At 36.5% G+C, this 25,138-nt stretch overlaps 1 protein-coding gene across 1 annotated transcript in view; it reads left to right on the forward strand.

The window, feature by feature from the left end:
* The first annotated feature begins 12,279 nt into the window (after positions 1 to 12,279).
* The window catches only part of LOC146137193 (semaphorin-3C-like), a 34,333-nt gene continuing 21,474 nt past the window's right edge, over positions 12,280 to 25,138 (forward strand). The window contains exon 1 of the mRNA XM_083393489.1: positions 12,280 to 12,953. Coding sequence (XP_083249615.1) covers positions 12,827 to 12,953 — 127 coding nt within the window. The 5' untranslated portion in view covers positions 12,280 to 12,826. The remainder of the gene's footprint in view (positions 12,954 to 25,138) is intronic.

The raw sequence follows: 25,138 nt of genomic DNA on the forward strand, positions 1-25,138 counted from the left end.
ATAGTTACGTAACAATAAGAATAAGCTTCGAGGGAAATTTTTTTTGTAACCAAAACCAGATGAATAAAACCATATAAACAAAATATGAAGTTGTGAATCCAGAGTTTTCAGGGGAAAAAACGGAAGCTACTCGCGTACCACCTGAAAAGCCTTCGCGTACCACTAGGTGGTACGCGTACCACAGGTTGGGAACCCCTGCTGTAGGACATTTGTTCTTAATCTTTTTCCTTGTTGCACTTCTTTTAAATCACCAACCAATTCTCACAATCCTTTCAGAAATGCTTAAATAACAATACCAAGGTAATTCTATATTTTAAGTAACTGATAACACAGTAACATAATCCAAAATGTGAGTTAGTTTTACATTTAACTTAGCAAAGAAATAAGTTACAGTAGGTTATTACATTTGTTTGTCAGACTTAGCACCCCCACACCCTTACAATAGGTCTCGCAGCCTATCCCTGGTAAAGAAACCCTGCTATAGGGCATTTTAAACGTATTTCCCACAGCACTACATTCCTATAGCTATAGGACTTTGTTTCAGACGCCCCGCTATGACGTAACTCTGTGACGTCATCTTAATTTACAGCAGTGACAAAATTATGGTGAAGAATGACAGCAGAAACGTCTATTTGATCGACCGGAAGACCAGAAAGATTTTTAACCTGAGAGTGTAGAGTAGTACTTTCAAAATCTTTATCTTGTGGCTTACGGATAAATTAAAATACATCGCGGCACGACCTAGCAAAGCACAATTGGCAATCACTCTTACTACACGACAAGGGATTATGTAAATGTCATGAAATTAAAAGTTACGTATGCTGGTCAGTCAGTGTGTATAGAACTCTCGTATACTTTGCTTATTTAAAAATAATACAAAAGTTCTGCGGCATATTTGAAAAGTTGGATCAATGAGAGTTAACTAAAGATTCGTTTAAAGTTTCTTGGTTAAATAATATTGTTTTTATAGTTACATTAGACAGCCTCTAAAATAATTGCCAAATTTGAGACCACTGGTTAAAGAGCTAGGCGAACATTTTATTCCGCTAAGTGGCGATACAGAGATTAAATACCGTACATTGAAAACAATAATTTGTCCGGCAATACTTATTATTTATACCTCTTTGCTGTTTACATATACATAGCAGGCTTTACAAAAAAAATTAATACTACGCTTGTCTGATAACACCCAAAATCAGGCATTTTGGGTGTTAAGCCAACAGTTCGAAAAAAACAAGGGGTGTTTAAGATTTCTATGAATGCAGGTCATGTTCATTAGCGCAAATAGTTGAACTTTGACCTTAAGTTAGTATTTTGCAAGTTAAATGCGTCGTTGTGTCCCATACTTAATTGTTTATCCAAGTTAGAATTGTAAAACTGTTTTCAAGTTACGATCACAAATATTAAAAGCAGGCTCATTTCGTGCAAAGCCTTATCACTAATAATTCAAAAATCCAGCATTGTGTTTTGCTGTTCTTATAGCATTATAAATGTTGGTTTTAAATGCTCAAATATTAAACTCTCCCGATTTCAGCGAATGAAGGCCTGCGGTATTTTAGGGTTAAATACCTTTGTTGGCAAAGTGTGTGGGGGTATTTGGAAATGTTTGTTGTTGGGAAAAAAAACACTTTAATAAGTAAAATAATGGGTATCTGTAATACAAAAAAAGTGAGACAACAAAAAGTAATATCCCCCTCCAAAAAAACAAAATGTTTTTCCAAAACTTGAATATTTAATTTTTACCTTGGTAATATTTTGGTTCTTAGTGATATCATATTTGATTGATGTTGTTGTTATCCAGAATATTTATTTTAGTTGAGTTTTAGTTAACAAATTTAGTTGTTTATATGGATTTGTGAATTCAGTACTAAGCAAAAAAGTAGAAATGTCAAACAATTCATGGCTGCTAATTACTACCAAATATTTCCATTGAATTTGTTACACCTATTAATTTGGCTTTACAAATTATTTTATATCAACTTGCCTACTTATTGTATTTGCATGTAGTTGGATGGTTACTTGTTGATTATTGCATTAAATAATCTAGATATGTTTTGCTACTTGTTTTTCTTGCAACATAGGTTATTCAATCCATTTTTATTAATTTACATAACTGATATATAAAACATGAAATGTATTGTAGCTTTACAAGTCAACTTTATATTGGGAAAATGTAGCTATTAGCTACTTATATACAGTTGTTTTGTCTTATCTTGCCTTCAAATTATATGCTGGGTCTAATATTAGTTAAAAATATAACTGTTGGTTCATATTTGTGCAAAGTTTTTATGTATTTTGCACTATTTCCTTTCATTTTGTTTGCTAATTGTTTTAAAATGTTTTATTCCTTATTGTATGCTGAATTTATTTTTTTAAATTTTTATTTAGGACCTATTTCTTATGAATGGAATGAAGTTCAGGGAAACCACTTCATAAACATGTTTTTTTTTGTTGATTTTGCTGGCCTATATTGCGTTTGCAGTATTTTGCTTTCTAAAAAAAAGTCCAAGCATTTGTAGGAAGGAAACAAGGCACAAGCAGGATTTATTTAAAATTCATCGTTGTATCATTTCAACAAATTAGAAATAATAACAATTTCATTTCCTTTTTTATGTTAAATGGTCAACACTATCGTAACAAAACGCCCATTTAAAAGTAAGACTGCTACTGTCGATAGAATCAGAAGTTTTAATTCCCTCTACCCCTTCTTATTTGATAATTTACCTCAGAAATAGGAAACAACAGTGAACAGTGTCTACATTCAAACTAAATGAATGCTATTCTCCCCACAGGAAACTGTTAGGACGCCGCAGAGACGGTGCCTTTTCATTTACGTTTGCTAGACAAATTGCAGGGATCAAAATATTTCATTTCACCGCTCAGGAAAGTAAAACAACACTTATAACTTGTACGTATTGTAGGTTTAATCGGGTGGCTCAGCATTTTTACAAACCGGTTTCGTTTAATTTTACGTTCAACACTTTGCTAGGCAATAATGTTGTTTAACTGAAACGGAAATAAACCTATTTGTAATTGGTTGAATGATAACGACAGATTGTTAACTTTTGTGTAGCTAATTGACGTAATATACGTTGATTAGCAAAGAGAAAAAGGATACTTAATTAACGGGATTTAAGAGTGAAAAAGTCGCTTTTCTCGTAAATTGCTATTTAGTCTAGTATTTAGGTCCTCGCCAGTAGTCGTTTTGCTTGAAAATTATCAACAAAATTTTTAACCCTTGTAATTGAAGCCAGCACTTAGCTTAGTAAAGCAAATATAGATTTCAATTAGGCCTTTTTCTTGTGAAAATTGCGATTTTTTAAACGTTATTTTTGGTAATGCGATCAAAGGTACCTCATTTATCGGCAAAAAATCCCCTACAAAAAGCATTTTACTCGAAAATTATAACAATAACAATTTGAAATTTCGATCCCTTTGATTTGTCCTGCAAAGCGTATATTAACTACATAAACTTACATCTTATTTATCTGATAAATACGTGAGCGTTTTACCTTTTGCCACTAAAACCTCGCATTTCTATCCCTGTATTTCGTCAAGCAAATCGAACATGGACGACCTCCCAATGCACTTGTACAACTCCCCTAACCCCGAAGCTCACACAGGTGAAACGCAATCGGGTTTTAGCGGATTAGCGCTGTCCACTGCGTACATGTGTGCCAGGGGCAAACTCAGTGTACCTGGGATCACTATACACCGTGTCAGCAGCGCTTTGGAGACCCGTTGTTTGTTTTGTTGAGGTTTGCTTGTTATAAGGATGTCGTATGTTTGGGGAATAGCTGTTCTGCTTATTTATATTATTGTTTTGTGTGTTTTTTAGTAAGAATTTGGTTGTATATTTAGCGTTTGTTTTACGGCGGAATAGTTTATTTATGGAAGGGCAGTGGTTTTAGTTTTAATGTCACTCGTAAATGATTAGCATTTGACTTAATAGATAGAAATCGCTCTTCTGGTTTTAACGAACTTATTGACCGGCATTTCGGCAGCAGATACCAGCTGACCTCATCAGGGTTAATAACGACCATTTGGCTTTTTCGCACAATCTCATCGTGTTGAATAATGTTGGTACTGCAATCTACGTCTACTCTGGATTATAGTCGGGAAAAGCACACTTCCCATTTAAGTTAGACAGAAAAACTTGAACAACCAGTTAAGAAAATGAAAGTAGGTTCGGAAGAGTAAAAAGCCGTAAGGAACCCACAGAAATTAGGTTTGGTGGCTGCCGCAAACATCTTGTTCATCATATGTCAATCTAAGGTCAAAGATCACTGCTTTTACTTGCAATTTGCGACCCAACTTGAAACCTAAACCCCGCGAGTGCGACACGCAGCACCCAAGGCCAATTATGGCTGCTTTTCACCGTAACGTGAACTTTAGGTTGGGACTTTTAAAACACAGCTCGTTAGCTTGTGTTCATTCAGATGTTGTCACAGTGCTATGTTCATTTCCTTTTGCATGTTGTGTTTGCCGTTTCACTTTCTAGTTATTGTCACGTTACTCATATACAGTTTTTTTTTTAAGGTTTGGTTTGGGTGACCGCTAAGTAGTTTTAAGAGACCGCAAGTGTTTCATTTAAATACCAAAAAGTTGCAAGTCCAAAATTTGGGAAACCGCTGCAGAAATAAAACACCTTAAAAAAACACTGCTCATATATATGCTGTAAACCAGACGCCAGTGCTTCTTAACCCATGGCTCGCGACCCAAAATTGTGTCCCTGTTTGATTTGGTTGGGTCGCCGACCGCAGTGGTTTTACATTGTTAGATTTATTGAGATTTATTCTGAGCAAGATTTTTCCAAAATTTTCGAAGATTTCGTGTACCCTACGAAGATCTGCCCCATATAAAGTTGACTTTATTATTGCTACTGTCTTATTTATTCTTTGTTCACTTCAAGCTTGTTTAAGCTAGATTCACCTTAAGCGTACATGATCAACTTTAGGTCTTCAGAAACCTACAAATTTTATTTTTGAATGCCTATCAATTTTTTCATAAAACGGTGTGGCAACCCTACAACATTACTTTTGCTTTTATATTATCCGTGCTATCATTAAAGCATTTACTGTGTTTTTATCAGAGAGAAAAAATTAATAAGCTGCAATGTTATATGCCGAGCAAGTTTGTATGTTTAACAATTCAAACAGAGCCTTCCAATCCTTGCTCCGCTGTGGTCTTTGTTTATTTTGTCAAGGACCCTCACAAGACTTATTTGGCAATTTTTCGGGACCACTTTAAAAAATTTCGATCTGTTTTTTATTTACGCAGTAAATGCATTTTCCAGATAAAAAACTGAGGTGCATGGGTAATTATTTTCATAAAGGGTAATTTGACAATCTTAGTGTGTATTACAATATTATTAGACTATAAATGCTATATTTAAACGGATGAGCTGTTTTTGATTATTAATGTATTTAAACGTTGAATAACAAAAAGTAGTATTCAGCCTTTTTCCTTTTGGTTGGATGCCAGTTATTAGTAGTGTTATTTAATTATATTAAACCATTGCAGCACATACATCAAGAAATATATTGACGAACCACACAAAAAGGTAAGGACCGTTGTCCAATAAGGTGCCGGTCTTACGGCCAGAATAACCACCTCGTTTGTAATGTGAGGTGCTAGGATTGTAAAACGATTGGAGCTAGGTCGTTGGTTTAAATAGCCGACTTAAGTCATTTATTGTTTCCTTATTGCACACAACTGACGATACAAGGCTTTCGCTTTACTAACACTTCCGCTTGATTCCTTGCAAGTGTAACACGGTGGACAACTTGCTAGAATTAAACGTTTTTTCGTTTAGCGTCAAAGGCAGCGTTCAAACTTACCATCTCAATTCTAATATAAATTTGAAACCATAACAATATCAACAAAGTGTTATTTGAAAACTGTTGGATTTTATCTTACAAATATCACGTCAAACATAAATTTAGTATTTTCGTCAAAAACCCTAAAATTACAAAACGTCGTAAAACCCTGAAAACAAATTATTACTCGTTTAGTCGTAAAGGTCAGTTTTGCGTATTTAACAAAAGTAAAACTAATTTAATGGTGAAAATAAGGGCCAAAATAGACGTAAAAAGCGGCATGCTTTATTGTTCAAACTTTTCGGCAAATGCTCATGCCATCTATTTGGGCCGTTATTTTCACCATTAAACTTATGAACAGATCCGTATATAGTGTTCCAAACTAATTTGTTATCGAATTAGATCGCGATATAGTTTTGCTCAAAATATCTAGTATTGGAAAGACATCCCGGGTAGCGGTTATTACTAAGGAGATATGATGTTTGCTATCACGCTCGCCCTACCACTATACACTTTGATCGACCATTTAAACCCACAAACTCGTTGCATTGTTTGCGTGCTGCAAAATCACCTCCAACAATCGCTATTGTGTCGTCACATCCTTCTTCAAAACAACAAACACTCTGAGGTTTGAAAGAAAACAGCAAAAGCAAAGTACGTTATCATTAAGCCTCAGCGTCTAAATCAGTTGCAGGTTACGTTAAGGTTCAACTATAGATACCGATACTTCCTTCTAGAAAGAAGAAAAAAATACGACCTGCCTTTATATCAGGGAATCTGCTCAGTTTAGAACCAGTTTTGCGCCAAGTGTTGAGTAATACACCTGCGGCTTTGTACGTTTATGGAAAGTCTGCCTGGCGGTTTTAAGGCTAAACAGTTACGTAATTTTGCGCGGTCCTTGCGACATATTGCGTTGTTGTTGTTGTCTGCTTAAATATTGTGATGATGCAATGCAATTTCCTGTCTGAGTAAAATGTATTTCTTAAACACGTTTTGAGCAGAGCTTAAAGTAAACCATAGCTTTTGGAAAGGCCTGGCCTAATTTGGTAGATTCCGTATTTGTAGGTGCTTTATTGTCACTTTGTTTAAATAAACGGAATGCTGAATTGGTGTTTATTAACTTACTTTGACACTGTGCTGGTGTGGCTGATGGAAAAAACAGGAACGCCAAGATAAACAGTGAAGTCAGGAAATCACAGCCCCGCGTGTTTGCAAGTGGTTTAGAAATGGTATTTAACGGATTTCAATTAATAATTCATATCTTTTACTTAACAAAATTATAAAATAAAGATTGGATGCGAATGGTGGCAGTAAAAAATACGTTTCTACAGTCGCAGAACTGATTGTCGCAAATGATGCGTTGGGACCTAGAAAGTACTGCGGGTCGCAAGCATTGCGTAACATTTCGGGCGGATCAAACAAAATATTAAAAATCTTACGTGGTTTAATTCGTAAACGCAATAAATGCGTCAAATGCATTACGAAATTCCTTTGCACATGTATTAGCCAATATCAAGGCAATTTAACGAAGAAGCGCTGACTAGTTGAACAAACCGGCTCCGGTAGTTTCATCGACGCTGCATTATTCATTACTTTAAGTGGGCGCTGGTAGACCAAAAGGTCGTTTCCTTGCATTGGGAGTCAGTGAGGCACGCGAACCAACAGCAATGAGCCGTTCCTTGTTGTTTTTGTGCAGTAATCCCCTCAGTTTGGCTGAATGTGTGAGTTGATCTACTGAGTACTTCGCGTGTATCAGAGTGCTGGTGCTTAAGGCCGCATTTTTTGCGATTTTTAATAATTGTTGGTTTTTAAATAGTGTTATTTACGTGTTGTTTACCGGTTTGGTCAACATCGTGTTTTTCCAATTGTTGTAAGTTTTTGATTTTTTAGTGAAGGGTTCGTAAGGTGTGCCCGAATTCATGAATTTGTTGGTTTGCAGTTTTTAGTTTTTTAATGATAAAAGTAGAGATATTAGCAGGCTAGTTTTGCTGTAAAGTTGGAAGGCATCATACTTTAAATCGGTATCAGCTAAGTTCATTCTAAGTTTTTGGAGCTAGATTTTGTTCAAATGGCCCACAGTAAAATATTCATGTCGCGTAAAAAGTTTCCCGTTTTTTGTTTTCTCTAAAAATGCCTCCTGCTTGGTCAAATGACGCTCTACCGATATTTTGAGTGAGTGAAGAGTTCTAGCCTTTTTCTGAAGATTCTTTACGCCAAAACGTACAGTTTCAAACGCGAAAGGCCTTTCTTTATAATTTACATGATTTGCGATTATGGCTGTATATGTATCTACTACAACGCATGTGCGTCTTGTAGATTTGCATGAAAGTACTTACCACGCATGTGAGCATGTTAGACGAAATAATTACATCGCGCCTAGTTTGGTTAAAAATCGGTTAGACATACGTACGTTGTACTTTCTCCTTACTATCACACGCTAGTGTTATTCGTACGTTTGTATCCCGGAGGCATATATCGTAACCCCATGTTAAATCATGAAGAAAACTGCATTACTGGCATACCTTATGCGCTATTAAGCACCAAAAAGGTGCAAAACGATTGCTGCGGGAAATCAAGGCCCAAAACGCCGCCGAATCTCGTTACAGGCGCTCAAAGTGCAAAGACAAATGTGGCCGCTGTTTTTGAGCTCTCATGCTGTGCTGCGGGCAAGTTGTCAATTAAGACTCGCAACATGCCATTAATTAGTGCTTAGAAAGTCAGCGTCCTGCTGGTTTGCGCTCTGAGGTTGCAGTTGTTTCTAAACGACCGACACAGCGCACCAAGAAAAGGTACTTTGCTTTATTACTGCTTTAATAAAAGTTTATTTAAGTGCCCTGTGCGTTAAGGTTCGTAATCCAGATTTAATGGCTCGCCTAGAATAACAATGCAATTAAAAACAGCATGTTGATGTTTGTTTTGGTGTATTGAGAAACAACTGGACGTCATGTAATATTTATTGTCGAAGTCATGTGCTTGTTTAATGCTTTTAGCGCGCTGTGTTATTCCATTCATTGCTGACATATGTTTGTGTTTCATAAGTTAGCCATGCTCTTATTGAAAAACTGCAAAGCATTGTAAATTTTGTGAAGTTGTGATATTTTAACATTGTGCTGCCGTCGAACATTTCAACATTCCTGATTCAACAACTAGAAATACAAGGCGTCGTATTTCTTCAACCCAATCAGAGACAAGCGGATAACTACAAGAAAAGGTAAGATTTCTTCGGTTTGAGATACTTTAAAAGGTCATTGATATTTTAGTGTTGATTTTGATTTTTCGGTAAATTGGAAATCATATAAATTGGGTCGACTTTTTTACTAGTGGTATAAAAAGTTGGAAAGGTGTGCTTATGCAGACCTCGTAACTTCGAAATTTTTATCTCACAATTGCCTGACATTTTTTAACCCTGCGTAAGGCTTGTATGAAGGCTTTTAGGCTTGTATAAAGAGGCTGGTAAATTATGAAAAATAGAGTCAAAAACAGGTTCGTTACCTTTCGAATCGGCGTCGTAAAGGTCAAATATTCGCAGAAACCTTTAAATAACCTTCCAGCTCGGCGCACATAGTGGTACCACCTGCAGCTACGACTTCGAATAACCACCTTTTTCAAATCACAAACGAAATTCAATTGTGCATGAACAATAAGCACCCAAGTACGTTTATTAGGTGCTGCGTAATACGGTCGGCAAAATTATGCTTCGTTCTGTTTGAAGGTTGCGTGTAGCGCTATGCTTTAGTTGAAATAAAAAGACGGGAGTGAAAACTGTTACCTGTATAGTTCTGTCAAAACTTAAGGTTTTTGACTTTAGGTTTGCAGTTCTTAATCAAAATTTCTTATTTTTTGCGCTGCTAATTTCATTTTTTTCTTTTGTTTTCGCGCTGTAAAATGTCACAACTGTCATAGTGTGAAGATTATCAATTTGTTCCAAGCCATTAGTTGGCCGTGAAAAGGTGCATTAGAGTCGAAATCGGTGTGACTTTCAACCGGGTGTCGTTTTACGCAGTCTTCCTCCAAGTTCCCAAGATGTGGTTACTCTCAGTTGACCCCAAGTAACCCCTGGCAATTATGCGGTCACGGCTCGAACCGACCAATAGCGAACCCTCGCGCACTTTTAAAATCGCCATGGTTTGGTAGCCAGGTGAATTGAGCCTGGGAATTGAAAGCATGAGATGCTTACATAGAATGTGTCCGGCTTTTGATTAAAAGGTCGCACCAGTTCGTATTGAGCGGATAATATCGCGCCAACGTGCTAGACTGCTAGTGCTTTGTTGGTTTAGTCCTAGTCTCCCCAATTTGTTGGTTTAAGCTTGCAATATTAATGTGCAGTAAATATGCTGTTGCTACCAGGCATAGTATATTTAAAATAGGTTCTTCTGGCATATATTTCTTCAACCAACGTTTCGCCTTACTATCCGGCAAGCCTTCGTTTTGCTATGTGTGTTAGTCCCTGTCGAAGGCTTGCCTATAGTAAGTTTATGCAAGGTAGATTAGGCATTATGGTTTCGTCGTCGTAGTTATTTAATTTGGTCGTTTTGTATAAACGTCGCTTTATACGTTTGAAAGTGTTGGAACTTTATAACCAATGCAGTAAGCGTCCCTCCCACAATTAACTAACTTTGATATTCAGGCTCAATTAACATGCAAGTATTTTTTTCAAAAAGGTTCTAAATAGAAAAAGTGGACATTGTGTTCCCGTGTTATGGAAGGTAAACGTGGATAAAAACTCTTACACTGTAAAATAATAATAAAATAGAAGCTTAAACAATAGTCAAATTGTCAACGCCCAGAAGTTGTTGCAAAACAGCTTTATCTTACCAGCCAAGAACATACAACTCGTATTTACCTAAGCAAGACCCAAGCCGCACATGTCACTTCAAAGTAGGAAACATCCAACAGTTGCAGAAAGAGCGGACGGGATTATTACGTCATAGGCGTGTAGGTGCGAAGTCTAGGGGGTGCAAGGGTTCCGCCAAGGTGTGCCATTGCCTTTTCCCCCACAGACCCGCGCCCTTGGGTCCAGGGATTAGTGATAAGGTCCTCTTGTACTTAGCGGCGTGCGCCCAGACTTGCAATAGAGTTCGCAGCAGGAGTCCTATCCTTGGCTCACTGCTGGCTTTCGAGAGATTTCGAAGCGAAAAAAGGCGACGTAATTACTCTTTTGTGAGGGGCTTGAAAGTCTAGCCCCATTCACCAGTCTAGAGTGTCGCTCATTATGCGAGGCTTGCTGAAAACACACCACTATTCAACAGAGGGCGTTGTTTTGTGAAAGGATTCCATTTTAATGTTGTGAAAAACTGATGGCCTCTGTTTAAAGTGAGAAGTAGTTTTGTACAGAGGCTGTATAGTGAGCGGTTTTACAAAGGTTTCCGTTTTAATATACAGAGGCGCACCGTAATGCATAATTCACCGATATGCGCTGTCTAGCCTCTATGCATGTTTGATTTTGCTATATTACCATTTTTTTTTGCGTACCATTATTAATTAGGAATCAATATATTGCATTTTAGTTGGACTTTGAGTTTGGCAAGAAGAGCGACCAAATAAACCTTTAAGCAAGTGTAGTCGGTTGTTTTTGTAAACTTGTATTTAATTTTAGAAATTTGCATTAAACTCTGGTCATTAATTCTAGTATTTATAGCTTTAAAATATATACTAACACAAATTAAAACGAGTATGCTATGTTGGCTAAATTGGCCTGATATATTGCCGAATATCGATTTAACGTCACTTGCTGTTTCGCAAATTGTGGATATTTTTGTTGTTTTTCCAATCGATCTTATTCCGAGGCAGGCAGGTTGTAAAAGTGTTGAGCACAGACAGGTTTTGTGGCCAGGATTTATTGTGCTTGGGCGTTAACGAAAGCTGCTAGGCAAAACCTGTTTCTCCAACCTACTTCAACGACTTATGGATGATTTATGTATTGTCTTGCGGTCGCAACTCAAATGTTTACTTTTTCGCGTCACTTTTCCCGATATTTCACAACGCTTTGATAATAATTCCTGGTTTATCCAGATCTCTGGCTTAGTCATTATTGTGTGACTGAGCAAATATAGACGAAACGCCTCCAGCAAATCCGCCTTTTTCTGCCGTTTTTACCTGTGCGTAATGTCTGCACAGTCACTGTAGGTTTGTAGGGTTGGCTGACATGTTAGGGGCCGCATAGAAAGAGTTGAGTAAACAGAAAGCGGGTACGTGTCTAGAACACGTTTGCTGTTAATGTATGCAGAACATGGAAAGTATATGGAGTTTATGCTTTCAGCGGTAAAATGGTTTTAAAACCCCGGTTGATTTGATCTGGGTTCCTAGAATGACGCTTGTTATTGTTTCGTCTGCTTTTAGGTTGGTCTGTCATTTCTATTGAAGATGAGTCAAGTTTAGTGGTTTAGATTGTGTGTTAAACATGGCTTATATGAGTAAGAACAGAGCTTTATGTTAGTTAAACATGGCTTATATGAGTAAGAACAGAGCTTTATGTTATGTAACCATAACTTAATTAGTTTTCTTTTGACAGACTAATTCTAAATGAGATATAAACTGTTGCTACCAGACATAATATTTTCTTAAAATGCTAGTCTTAATTGAGTTTTAAGGGTATAGTAACTAGGGATACAGAGTTGCCCTGGTTTATTATATTCTTTAAGTTGTTTCTATTTGTTTTTGTTGAATAACTAATAACTAGTCTGCTTTTAGGTCATATAGTCATTGTTTGAAACATGGCGTGGTTTATATTTTTAACTTGCAACTAGGAGAAAGTTTTCTGTTATGTAATGTAAATATTAGTGAAATGATTTTCTTTTAAACTTAGTTACACACCAGTCATAAGTTTAAAGGCCATAGAATGGGAATATGGCAGGAAACAGGCTTTGAAATATATTATATTCTTTAAATTGTGTCCAATGTGTTTTTAAAAATTAATATTTTTTTTTTGCCACAGTTAACCGACAAAAATTCTTGGAAACGTGTATTGGTGTTCAGGTCTGGAAGATAGACCTTCAATAAGCGAAAAGATGCATCCTGCCAGCAGAAACCAACAGTGGAATACCCACCTGAAAACTATCGGATTACTCGTCGCCGTCTTGCTTCAAATCATTCCACCAAGCAAAAGTCAAGCCTTTGTAGAGGTGCCAGCCAGTGGTGAGTGACTTTAAGGCTGAAAGTTTTTTATTTTTTTATTTAAAGGTGTTGGGTAGTTGCACAGGTTGTGTGACAAATGATACAAATGCTTGGTTGAATTTGGCAATGTCATGTTACAATATTTCAACAAGGATGGTATATGTCACTTAAAAGCAGTTTAATGTTACTTTTACTTCGAAATAATTTATTTTACTGACTACAAATGTTAGAAAATATTAGTAACAGTATATTTAGTACATGGTTTTTAAACTTAAAAGTGAAAATCATGGTTTTGTAAACCCACCAAAATAAAGTATTGCATAAAAAATAACATTTTGAAAATGTTGAGAGTTGAACAAATTTTAACTTTTACTTCTGAACAACATTTTAATTTATGTTAGGTAAAGATTTCCTAAAACCATATAAGATTGATAGTTTAACATAAAAACAGCACTTGAATGATGGCTGGGTGGAAAAATTATACCTCAGTGGTAATTTTTAGTTTTCTATTGTGCTATGCCAGTCTTCCTTTTTGCTACAGTTTTCCATTTACTCCCAGTAATAACCTTCTCCAGTTCAGTAACAACCACTCAATATAACAAACTCCCAGTTGTAGTGTATTAGCTATTGTGGCGTGTATTCTGGATCCACAACAAAACCTTGCTTTTTGGTCTGTTGTCACGCAACGCATACGACCGTTTGTGAGATCTGCCCAACCGGCAATATTCACTTGTAACGTGTAATTTGCTGGAGCCAGTGGCATTTTATCGCATCCACAACATGTTTTTTTGCCATTTGGACAGGAAATGAAATATACCTTAAAATATAGCAATATGTTGGACAAATTTAAGCGAAGTACAAAAGCGTTACGGTAGCTTTAAAACAAAGGGTATTTCAAGCAATGCTTTGTCTTATTTTATTTAGTTAAAACGAGACATTTTTGTCGCCAAATATACAATAGTTTGTTTGTATGGGAATACAAAAAATTCATACTTTCCACACCAAAACCGTTATAATAATTTTCAAATTATCTGTAAACTTCATAATTTTACGCAGCGCTAGAGTTACCAAGCATCGGGAAAAGTGTTCAGTTAGTAAGATTAAAAACATTTTCATGTTGTTCTTCCATGGTTTATTCCGCTTTTGCCGTTCTAATGAATATACGACTATTGCTAACCCTAGCATAATTTTACGCGGAGCCCCTCGGAGCATCTGCTTTAACATCGATGTTGAAAATAAATAAAGACATATTGGAAAGGTTCACAAAATGCCACATACGCTCATATAGGCGCTGTGATATTCTAACTACGTCTTACTACAACGCAGAACAGTGAGTGTTTCGCGCCACAGACAACCACTTTACTCATTACCTCGTAATAACATTTATAATATTCCCACCGTCGCCGCTGCATCCAATTTCAAGAGCGACGTTAATCCCATTACACCCCGAAGCACTTCGCGCGTTTTCGATTGTCTCCCATTGTCTACCACTGTGACGTGGTCCCAACGGCAAAGACGCAGTTTAATTTTACTGGAGACGGTTTCGTTTTTATAACGAAGTTTGTCTTGTGGGAACTTACGCCCGTCTAGCTCTGTTCACATTGATATTTTATTGGTTGTGCATTTTTACAATTTAAACGCACTTGCAAATAATATTTTTGACCCACTAATCACTATGGAAGTATTTCGAACCCATATTGGTAAATATTCCCTTATAATTTATGCACGCGTTAAATGTCTATCAAAAATCAAGTAATCATTGGTAATCCTGAAAAGTTCAGATTTGTTGTGAGGTTAAAATGCGTAGAAGTTGATATACCGTAGAAATGCCACATGAAACACTCTGTTGTCAATGCTTAAGCGTAGCTTTTCACCAATGCTTAGTTAACTGGTGCATCGCCTAATTCATCGTATTTCAGCTCAGCGAGTCAATACGTTACTTTGTACGTGGGAACAATCTGCTTATGACACATTGTCGTCCTGTATATGACTGCTTAGCTGTAGGTTCAATTGCACGTTACATCGCATACATAAGGTCGCACGACTGCAAAAACAAATCTGCACAACCCGTACTGTAATTGCGAAAGCCTGGTTTAAAACATTGCAGTTTGTTCGTAACCATACAACAACAAAAATACATGTAAAAATATTGCTTTGCTACTTGAAGGGTTACTTAAATAATAATAAAAGACATTTGAAATGTGTTTTAATAGCTTAGAATTGAAATCAGCCGGCAAGTTGTAAAAACTTATTTTGCGAAATATGCATTACGTGTTCTGTTGGAGGGCAAGATCCTGTTGTGAAAACACATAAAAAGCCGAAATACGTTTTTGTCAACAATTGCGTATCAACCTACATTTCCTATCTGAAGTTATTATAATCTGCATGACTTTTCTCCAGGAAGGAGATTGTTTTCTTGGCATGTTCATACAAACATCTCTGCTCTTTGTTATTATTTTAACTTCTTGCTCATAGCGCATATTGGGAGATGTTTGTTTCTTTGGATTTTACGCGAAGCCCTCCACGCCTATATGAAGCAAAGCGAGCATTAGCGCAACTTCCTTTGTTTAAGATTGCGCTCGTCGAAATACAAAGACAGTTATTCTGCCACTTCCGTCAATTGTTTACTCCTTTAGTTGGTCTATCAACTATTTGTTTTGAAAACAACTAGAAGGGATAGGACAAAGTGTTGTCCGCTATAAGTCCTTTCAAACGCGTTAGGTGGTATTGCGATTACAATCGTGTCTAAACTTTGACGCATTTTTTAACATTGTAAGTGTGGTATTTTATTAAGGAGAAAAAAAGAAAATGAATTAATTGCAAAACTAGCTGCTATATAATGATAGTTTGGCAAAGAAGATTAAAAAGTTTACCAAATTTATAATGTCTGTTGTCCAAATTTACAATCGTTTGGCCAACACCCTATAAAAATAAAGAATTAAGAGTTTAGCTTTAGTTATATATAGGTTTTTAATTCCTATTTTGAATAATCACGGCGAAATACTTTATTATGGATTTTGCAAAACTTACAAGCCAAGTTTTTTTCCACCCGCGTCTAAGTTGCAACACACACCGAAACATTATTTTTCACAAATCACGTCATTGATTGCTCCACAGGCACGTGCAAATCGATGTGTAATAGCAACAACGGCTTGTCTTAGTGCGTTACAAGGTAGCGGTAATGCCCTGAGGGATTTTGCGCTCGAGAAAGATCAAAGACGACAAGCGCATCTCGGCTTTGTTTTATGTTGTGTGAAATTGATTTTTGATTGCCCGCTGGTTCGCACTGCCATCTGTCTTGTCACGAGCAATTGTAGCAGACAGATACAACGCTTCCCGTGATTGTAAAGACGCGCTCTTTAGGGATTTACTCGGCGGTCGCCAGGGATTTGTCTTATTACTCGCTTGATTAAAAGCTACCTGGCGGAATGTCGCTCCTTGTAACAAAACTATTGAAATCCTTATTTGTAATTGAAAAATTGAAGTTCTATTTTGGCTTATTTATTATTAAAACAAGCAAAAAAGATTGTTCATATGCTAGGAGCAATAAGACGTTCATCAAGGATATTCAAATCAAATTGATTTTAAAATGTGATTATATGTTTTTAATACTTTTAAAAATATTTATTGCCATTGTCTTAAAACCTACGTAAAAATACGACATAAGAATGTTGATGACAGCAATATCAGTCTGATAATCTCTAACCATAAACCACCAACCTTAACCCTCCAGGCCTTGATACTACTTTTGTTTGAAGTTTTGTAAACTATCCCCAAAATCGAGGTTAAAAATCAAGTTAAACCGACCACGACGATTCTTACTTTCTCGTTTCCATTCGACCTTTTTGCGCGAATTTTGAAGATTTCAACCGAATCACATCATTTCATGCCTTGGGATTTTGTAAACACCCACAACCCCTTAAAATGATGGGTAAAATGGCAAGACACCCTTAAAAACGTCCCTATTTACCCCCTTCGACCCCCAAATGTCACCCATCACCCAACAGGGCATCAATTGTAGCAAAGACGACCATTGAAGCGATACAAATGAAGGGTTGCAAGCACCCAGATAAACTTTAGTCAAAGCTCATAGCTTCCTTACATCCATCAACAGAGGAAATATAAAAAGGTCGCTTTTCCGTAAAAACTGCCCTTTTTGTAAAAACTTTGTTGTTTTAAGATTGCTGTTGCGGCTGAGAGTTTTTAATGATATTAATTTATTTGTTGAAGTCCAGTTTAGTTTTTTGGGTCGGCTTATTACATAAAGGGCTAAGACCTGGTGCCCGTGGGCGCATTTAATTTTTGCGTCGAAATTTAGTAACCTGATTATTATCAAAACAAGGAAAACTGGAATCATTATACATTTAACAAAACAAGGCTGTTCGTTGTGTGCATCTCACAGCATTTTAACTGTATTCGCCTGTTTAAGGCAATATGCGTAGGCCGTAGTTCGTTGAAGCATTATTTAGTTGCACCTTGACAACTATTAAATCAAGTCGACCATCCCTCGATAATATGTCGGAATGTTTTACAAGTGATTTCACGCCTACAAATTCCAACCTTGTAAAAAATGCGTCGTAACGACAAATTTCCACTACAAACTACAAAGCTTATGTATCAATTTATAACAACCACAGGACAACAAATCATTTCTAATGTATTAGCGCTTTAAATAGGTAAACATTACGTAACGCAATCACACTTTAAAATCATTCGCTTTAATTAGCCGCAATATCCGGTTTCAATTTGACCAACTTAGCCTATCAACCTTAAACGAACTTTATGCACTTTAATCGGCTTGTGCAAAGCGGATGTGGCCTCTACTACCTTTGTATAGCAGCAGACCTCGCTTATTCAAAGCAAGCATAAGTTTGAACGCACTGTGGGTTGTGAACCTTGAGTAAGACCTAGTGATATTATTACTGCGGGAATGACTCCTGGTATATTGCGGTGTGTTTCTTACTCCTCCCAAGATAACACAAGTCTTGGGGATTTTCTAACGATCTGATGATTATGACTTGGTCCATTTGTCAACAAATAATCATATGTCGGTGTATCACTGTTGCACTGAATGTGTTATATTTGAATCACCTTGACACTGGCTGCATCAAGTCCAGATAGGTCACAGCAGAATAGTCAAACACTTTATAGATGCTAAAAACGATATATTTATGTATTTATTTTACCGGCAAAGGCAAAAGTACTAGTATATATTATTCAAATAGAATTTTATTGACATATTTAAAAAGTTCCCGACCTTAATGCTAGCAATGGTCTATCTTTAGAAAAACCACATTGTTCCCTACTTCTGTGTAGAATTTGAATTTTTTTTTACGTTTACTAAATGCGGTTAAGTTTATATGAATCTAATATTGGTATTTGCCCTTTGTATCTCACAAAAATGTTATGTGAAATTCAGACTATTTCCATTACAATCACATGTAATACGTTTCTTTTCAACGTTTAACCAAATTTCGACACAAAACCATGTTTTCCAAATAGTGTAAGCGTGGTACACGAACCAGAAAATCGTTACATCACCCAAACACGGCCACAAAGTGTTAACTGGTGCAGAAAATGCCTGTGTTTGTCTCAAACTCGACCAGTCTTTGTCTCCCAACCCCGATTATGCGCAATAGACATCCTCGTCTAAAGATTAACGACCTTTTCCTGACGCTTTACTGCTAAGGCTAGACGTTTGCGCAGAGACTTGAATTTGTAATTTTTTGTTTCGCGGTGGTGAGAATATCAAAGCCCATACTGAAGTAGCTAGTGTTTTGAACGTTTTATAAAAAATCTTTATCCGTTTCCGGCATGTTGTCGTGGAAATTAAACACTCTGGTGGGAAATTTGAATATTTAGAAACCCTTAAAGACTTTTTTTCACAAAATGCATCGTGAAAATGCGTTTCTTAACGCGAGCGTATAAAAGTTAGGCTTTTGGGTGATAATTTTTCGCTTTCTGTTAGTTAAAGACTCATTTTGGCGCTAAAACATATATTTTTTAACTGTTATTTTCAATATAAACCTTCCGATTCAAGCGCCGTCCAAAATTGCAGTCGATGTTATGTTATGCCACGTTTCGCAAACGAACTGCGGTCTTGCACGCAACTTGGCACACGAAACACTGTTTAAACGTGAAAACATTATTTCTGTTCACTTCAATGCTTTTCAAAGAAAATTTGTTTAAACTCTCCAAGCGTAAGCCAAGCAATCAGCTAATTAATCTGAGCCTTGTTTATAATTGCACCTGGCAAAGCAACGACTTTATTATTTTGTTGATTATGGCTTGCTGTTTCAACTTTTTAAATGGTCTCCATAGCGGACCTTGTATTGAATTACGCTTGTTGTTAGGTTTCTATACGATACATTGACGCGCAGGCTTGTATAGAGAACAACTCCACACATTTCCATGACATTAATCAGCTTAATACCATCGATAAGCTCATATTTGTTTTTTAAATTAGTCATAAATCAAAGTATTTTCCTGGGGAATGTTCAAAATTAAAATTTGTGTTAACCTATTTTCCTTGATTTAAAATACCGTTTAATTTTGTAATAGTTTAGTAAAACATATGATTTTCTCACTTAGGAACTTGAGACTTTTTTCATTTCCTTTCTGACAAATGGGACAAAAAAAAATTTCCTTTTTGACAATTGGACATAAAAACGGCTTCAAAATAAGTCGATTCCCACGATTTTCTGTCCCTTGCGCTCTTTCCCACCGAATATTTGACAGAGCGTTTTATGTGTTGTTGTGAATGCCTGTCATCAGGATTTCCGCTCTCAAGAATCTGTGTATTCAACCCAGAGAGCTTCACAAGGCTCATACAAAGTCAACCTTCGCCGCTATACACGAAAAATAAACGGCCCGCTGATTGAAGATTTGATTTAACTTGATAATTTTACCATTATGTCATAACTTTCCTTTAAATAAAGTCTGTGTTTTTGCATTAGTAAAAAATTAAAACTTATGTTTAATTAATCTGTGATTAATATAAAAATAAGTAAAATGCAAAATTACGAGATCATGATTTATTACTTAATGTTATTTAAACTTTAAAACTGACTCAAAAAGCGTGGTACTCATAAAACTTAAAAGCCCAGAAATCAAGCGTTGCCCACATAGGTGTGTTTTGCCCTTTCGTCAAATTTCAATAAAGTTACAGTTGGTTAATTGGTTATTTGATTCCGAATCCACAGCAGAAGTTGTCAAGTTAGTTTCAGTTTGTGCTTTTTGTGGGAACTGATAACTTCAGGAAACGGTGTGTATGTTAAACGTGGGCAGCGTATGATGGGAAATACTGACGAAGTAACATCTCATTTCCTCAGCGCCTATTTGCAATGTCAGCTCGTGTGTTGGCTGAGTAAGCAGCATCTGCTTGTTTTGTCAACTCTGCAAATCCTGTTTATTCTTCCACGTTTAAATTTTGTATTTTGTTGGTGACCAAAAATGGAGTCGGTTTTGTACGCTGGAAATGTTGATGTTTTGGTTTAAACACCATGTTGTAGAGTTTCGTAAAAGAGCCTCTTTTTACCTAATTTGGATTTCTATTAACCATTGAGCAATACGTAATCATAATCTCTACATAACACTCTTGGAATTTTAGTCTTAAAGATTAACTCACTTACGAAATGATGTGATTTTCTCCCCAACTATGCCGAGGATTTCTTGTAGTAGAAATTAGCGAACAAAAACTTACTAAATGTTGTGATTTTTTGCTGAAAAATGCACCGGAATCACAGGATTTTCGGTTAAATCACACAAAACCTTCCCACGCCTACAAAAACTGACCTTAAAACCCCAAAATTCGACCCAGAATCGTCATGATATCATCCGGTCGTTAGATCTAGTTCCCATCGCCTCTGGCATTATTCGAATTTTTAAATGATGCGAAATCAGTCATGCGTGCGATGACGCAGGTCGCATGCGAAGTGATCTCAGGTCGGAATGCGGTTGTAACTTTATCTGTAACACCTAAGTGTCGGGAAATGAAGATGTTACCGTTATTATGCGGCCCATGTGAACTAGGCCATGAAGAAGGGTTACTAGTCGGATTTTGAGAAAACAAATATTTAAGCAAAGCGCAAAACTGTTAAAATTCATTTATCTTACTGCTGCTTATTATATTATTATTTAACCTCAATTAGTCTACTGATGCTATTTTTTAAATATTATAACTTTTGTCAACATACTTTATGTTGAAAATAAAGAAAGTTATCCAAAACGTTCAAAATGCTACTTACTGCTATATGGGATTTCATATTCTTACTACGTCCTACTGATTTAGATAATGTATTTTAACTTCAGCCAACATTTTCACGTGTTTTAAATTGTCTGTGAACCCTCCCGGCAGGTTTCATGGGAATTTAAACTTTTTCGTCACCCCTGCTTTGAAATATCAGACCCACCCGTATTTCCAGCAGTCTAACATTGTGAACAGATTTCAGTGGCCGTGATAATGCAATTGGCCCGAAAAAACACAAATTCTCTTCAAAGATATAAATTATTTTCGCTCAAAAACCACGCAAATCGTTGGCAAGTCAATTTCAATCTTTAAATTTTAGTCTCCTGTAATTTGAAGCCCATTTTTCATGCTCTGTCGGGATTAGGAGATTTACCACACAAACGTGGCACCAAGTGACTCATCGCGTGAGGCCTGTGACCGGAATTCGCCCCCTTGGGGTTGGCGTTACCCCACACACAACAGATTAGGGGGGTTTTGCAGGGGTTAGCTTGTTTGTTGAGGTGTAACCTTTACGGTTTTACAAATCGTAGGAACTAGTGAAGTAATTACGTAATTATTTTTTGTTTAAAATGTTGCTTAAAATAGGATGGTGAACTGTTTGTTTCAGACTATTTGTCGCGTTAAACCTTTGAGATTTTCCACTCATGTGAATTAGTGAAGAAATTTCGTCAAAAATTGTACTGTTAGTGGCTTCCCAGGCCGTTTAAATGAGGATGTTGGGTTTGTATAAGGTGTAACCTAATTTTCAACACTGACTCTTTCCATTAGGACGTGCGTAATTTCAATTCTCAGTTTTCTCAAAGTTAACCCTCGTAAATTCAACTTCATGTTTGCTCATGTTTTTTACAACTTAAGTAAATTTAATTGTTTGCAGGAAACCCCTGAAGTAATAAAAGTCGATTTCATTTAGCAAGGTTCAACGCACTGTATGCAACCTGACATCATTAACTGCCATTTTCCATTTTATGGCACATGTAAAGCTAATGAAGCACTTTGGAAATATAGTGAAGGGCCTTTAAACGGTGAGTCACACACCGCATGAGCGCCAACTTTTTTGAAAATACACAACCGTCTATGACGCCACACAGTCACGTGTGGTCGGCGATTAATGAGTAACAATGGAGGCTCAAGGAATTAACCTGAACAAACTGGAGGTCGTTTAGTGGTTATAGTTCCGCGAACTTAGGCCTAGGACCTAAGACACTTTAAAACTTCCTTTAATCTATTTGTGGTGAAAAAAAAAGTAAAATGGTAGTTCAAATTTTAAACGTCACTCAACAACACGTTTCATATTTGAACGACCATTTTACATTTTTTCTCCTTCAAAGTATTAGCACTAGTCATGAAGTTTGAAGTGGATAAACCTTTTTTTTAAATAGCCCTCACAACATTTTGTTCTTAACTACGTGATGGTCGCACTTGGCGTGGGTTCCAGGCTGAGCAAACACCAAGTTCTAAGTATGGATTGGAGGCCTTTATGTCCCCTGTGTGTGTGTATTAGGGGATGAGTTGTTTAAATACAGGGTTAAAACGGGCGGGACCAAGCTACGTAAGTTAAGTGGAACAATTTAGCCCATCCGCTGGCAATATATTTGAAAGTAGGCTGGTTTCTAGGCATTTTCAACGTTGTTTTGCTATTTGTTTGTGACTTTTTTGTCCAAGTCTGTTTGTTATAGGCGACCTTATGTGTTTGGTAAAAACTAATTTGCCTGTATTATGATTAAAAATGAATCACAAAAGTAAAACGATTTCAATTTTGATAAAAAAATTATATTATTGGTTTCGTTTAAAGTATTTTAACATATAAAAGGGTGTGAAAAAGTTATGCTTGTTTGTTGTAACAACGGTGCCTTTACAAGAAGTGAACCGAATTAGAAAGACTCTACTAAGACACTTGATTTACGCACAATGTCTAACACACTCAATCAGTCCAGTGGAAAAGTGACTTTCTCCTTACTTAGTGCCTCCAGCTTATCGATTCAAGTCACGCCTCATCCTGTTGTTGCGTCACAACTGACGTTTGTTTTGTCTCGAATGCATTATTTAAAAGCAGACTGGAGGGAAGGGGTTGGTCCCCAAACTGCTGCTACCTTTAATTAAGGTCGCACTGAATATTTAAAGTAAACCTTCTGTTGTAGTTATTTCTACCACAAATAATCAAAAATAGCTTAAATAGCAAAGGCCATAGAGAAGTAGATATCATTTTGAACGTTTCGAATAATTTTTTTTCCAAGAAGTATCTCAAACGTCCAAAACCTGTATGGGTTTTGATATTCTTACTACACGTCTAACAACAACCTTAAACCATTATGCTCCAAATCTAGTTGTTTTCACAATTGCTCATATACAGTAGATTTATAGTTTTTACAGCTAACGTTACACACGTAAAATAACCCGTGTTATTTAATAAAAAAAAAATCATTGAGCATTACACTTTTATCACGAAAGACTCTTAAGTTTAACATCTTTAATTGTATGAATTTACTAATTTTTGTTTAGACAAATGTAAAACAAATGCCCACAGGCTGCTTGGCCCGAAAATGGTAATCATTGATTAGATAAGACTCTTATCTCAACAATAATATCTCCTAACCTAAAAACATGTTTTTTATCTTGAACCTGTTGAATGGAAACGTGTTTTAGCCTCTCGTTTTATCATTGTACTCATTTACTAAACCATTTTACTCACGACGCCTAGAAATTTATCACCGGCCATCGAAAGTGTCAAAAGTTATCGGCGTACAGCAATAAAACGTGTGCAGCCAGTCAACCTTATCACAAGCAGTAGATTTAAGTTGGTCAGTTAGCAGGACTGACCCAGTGGAACCACTTCACTTACTGGGCGCTCTATAAACCGACACACTTCCAATGTCTTGCTCTATTTAGCCGCTATTAGCACCTTTACGGCGTGAAATCGGTTAAAGTGGAAGATATTCGGTTTCAAGTAGCGAAAACTAAGTTACCAAATATATCAAATCCAAAACTTTACAATCGATTTATATATATTTTTGTTTACAAATGTTTAAACAGTAATTACACCAATGTTTTGGCTTTATGTTTTTTTCATTAATTGCTATGGAAATCCGTATATTACGTTCTAACTATTACGTTTTGTTGTAAAGGAATCAAAATCTCAATTTAAGGATGACTGTCGTTTGAAAACGTGAAAACCTGACATAAAACTGGATTTTAAAGGATTCTGTTACAAACCACCACCTTTATTTGGCGCCTGTTTCAAGCAATTAGGTGCGAAATGGGTCGAATGCGGCCAAAACGTGCCACATATTGGTCCCAGTCTGTCGCCTTTCCATGCCTATAGTCGGTGGCTATCAAATGTAAAAGCTCTCCAACCAGCGTCAGTCAGTCTAACCACTAAATTGTGTTCCTGCCAATAACTGTAAGCTGAACTTCGGATATTGACCCCTGAAGGACTTTGCCTGCTGTTGTTGGGTTTTGCAATTAGTTGCTATTGTCTGAAAGTTGCGAATGTGGTAAAGTTGGACTCGCTGGACCTGGTGTTGATTTCACAAAAGTTTTTTCGCCTTCGTGACTCATTTAAGTGCGTTTATAATCGAATTAGTCCCTAGCTGTAGAATAATTCAAACTTTAAAAAATTATAATCAAACCTTAAAACATCTCATAAAGAAGGTTATTAATTATGATTTTTTTGCAATTTCCAATTGTTAGAAATAAATGTGAAATGTGCATTAAATTATTTGTGGGCCAATTAACAAATGGCAATTTAAACAATCCGGAACTGCCATTTGTTTATTCCAACTGTGATGTCACACTCCCCATTGTCTGTTTGCTTTTGACCGAACAATATGTTTTGCGCAATCTCTCCACGCCTGCTGTGTTTTGTCGCAAAACGTCCATCCTTTATCATCGCTGTCTCACTTCATCTTATCAGATGGAATTTCTTTGGGAATTAATTTACTCGGAACCTATATGGAACAAG

This window comes from Ascidiella aspersa, chromosome 7 (genome assembly GCF_963924565.1).
Source record: "Ascidiella aspersa chromosome 7, kaAscAspe10.2, whole genome shotgun sequence".
Lineage (NCBI taxonomy): Eukaryota > Metazoa > Chordata > Ascidiacea > Phlebobranchia > Ascidiidae > Ascidiella > Ascidiella aspersa.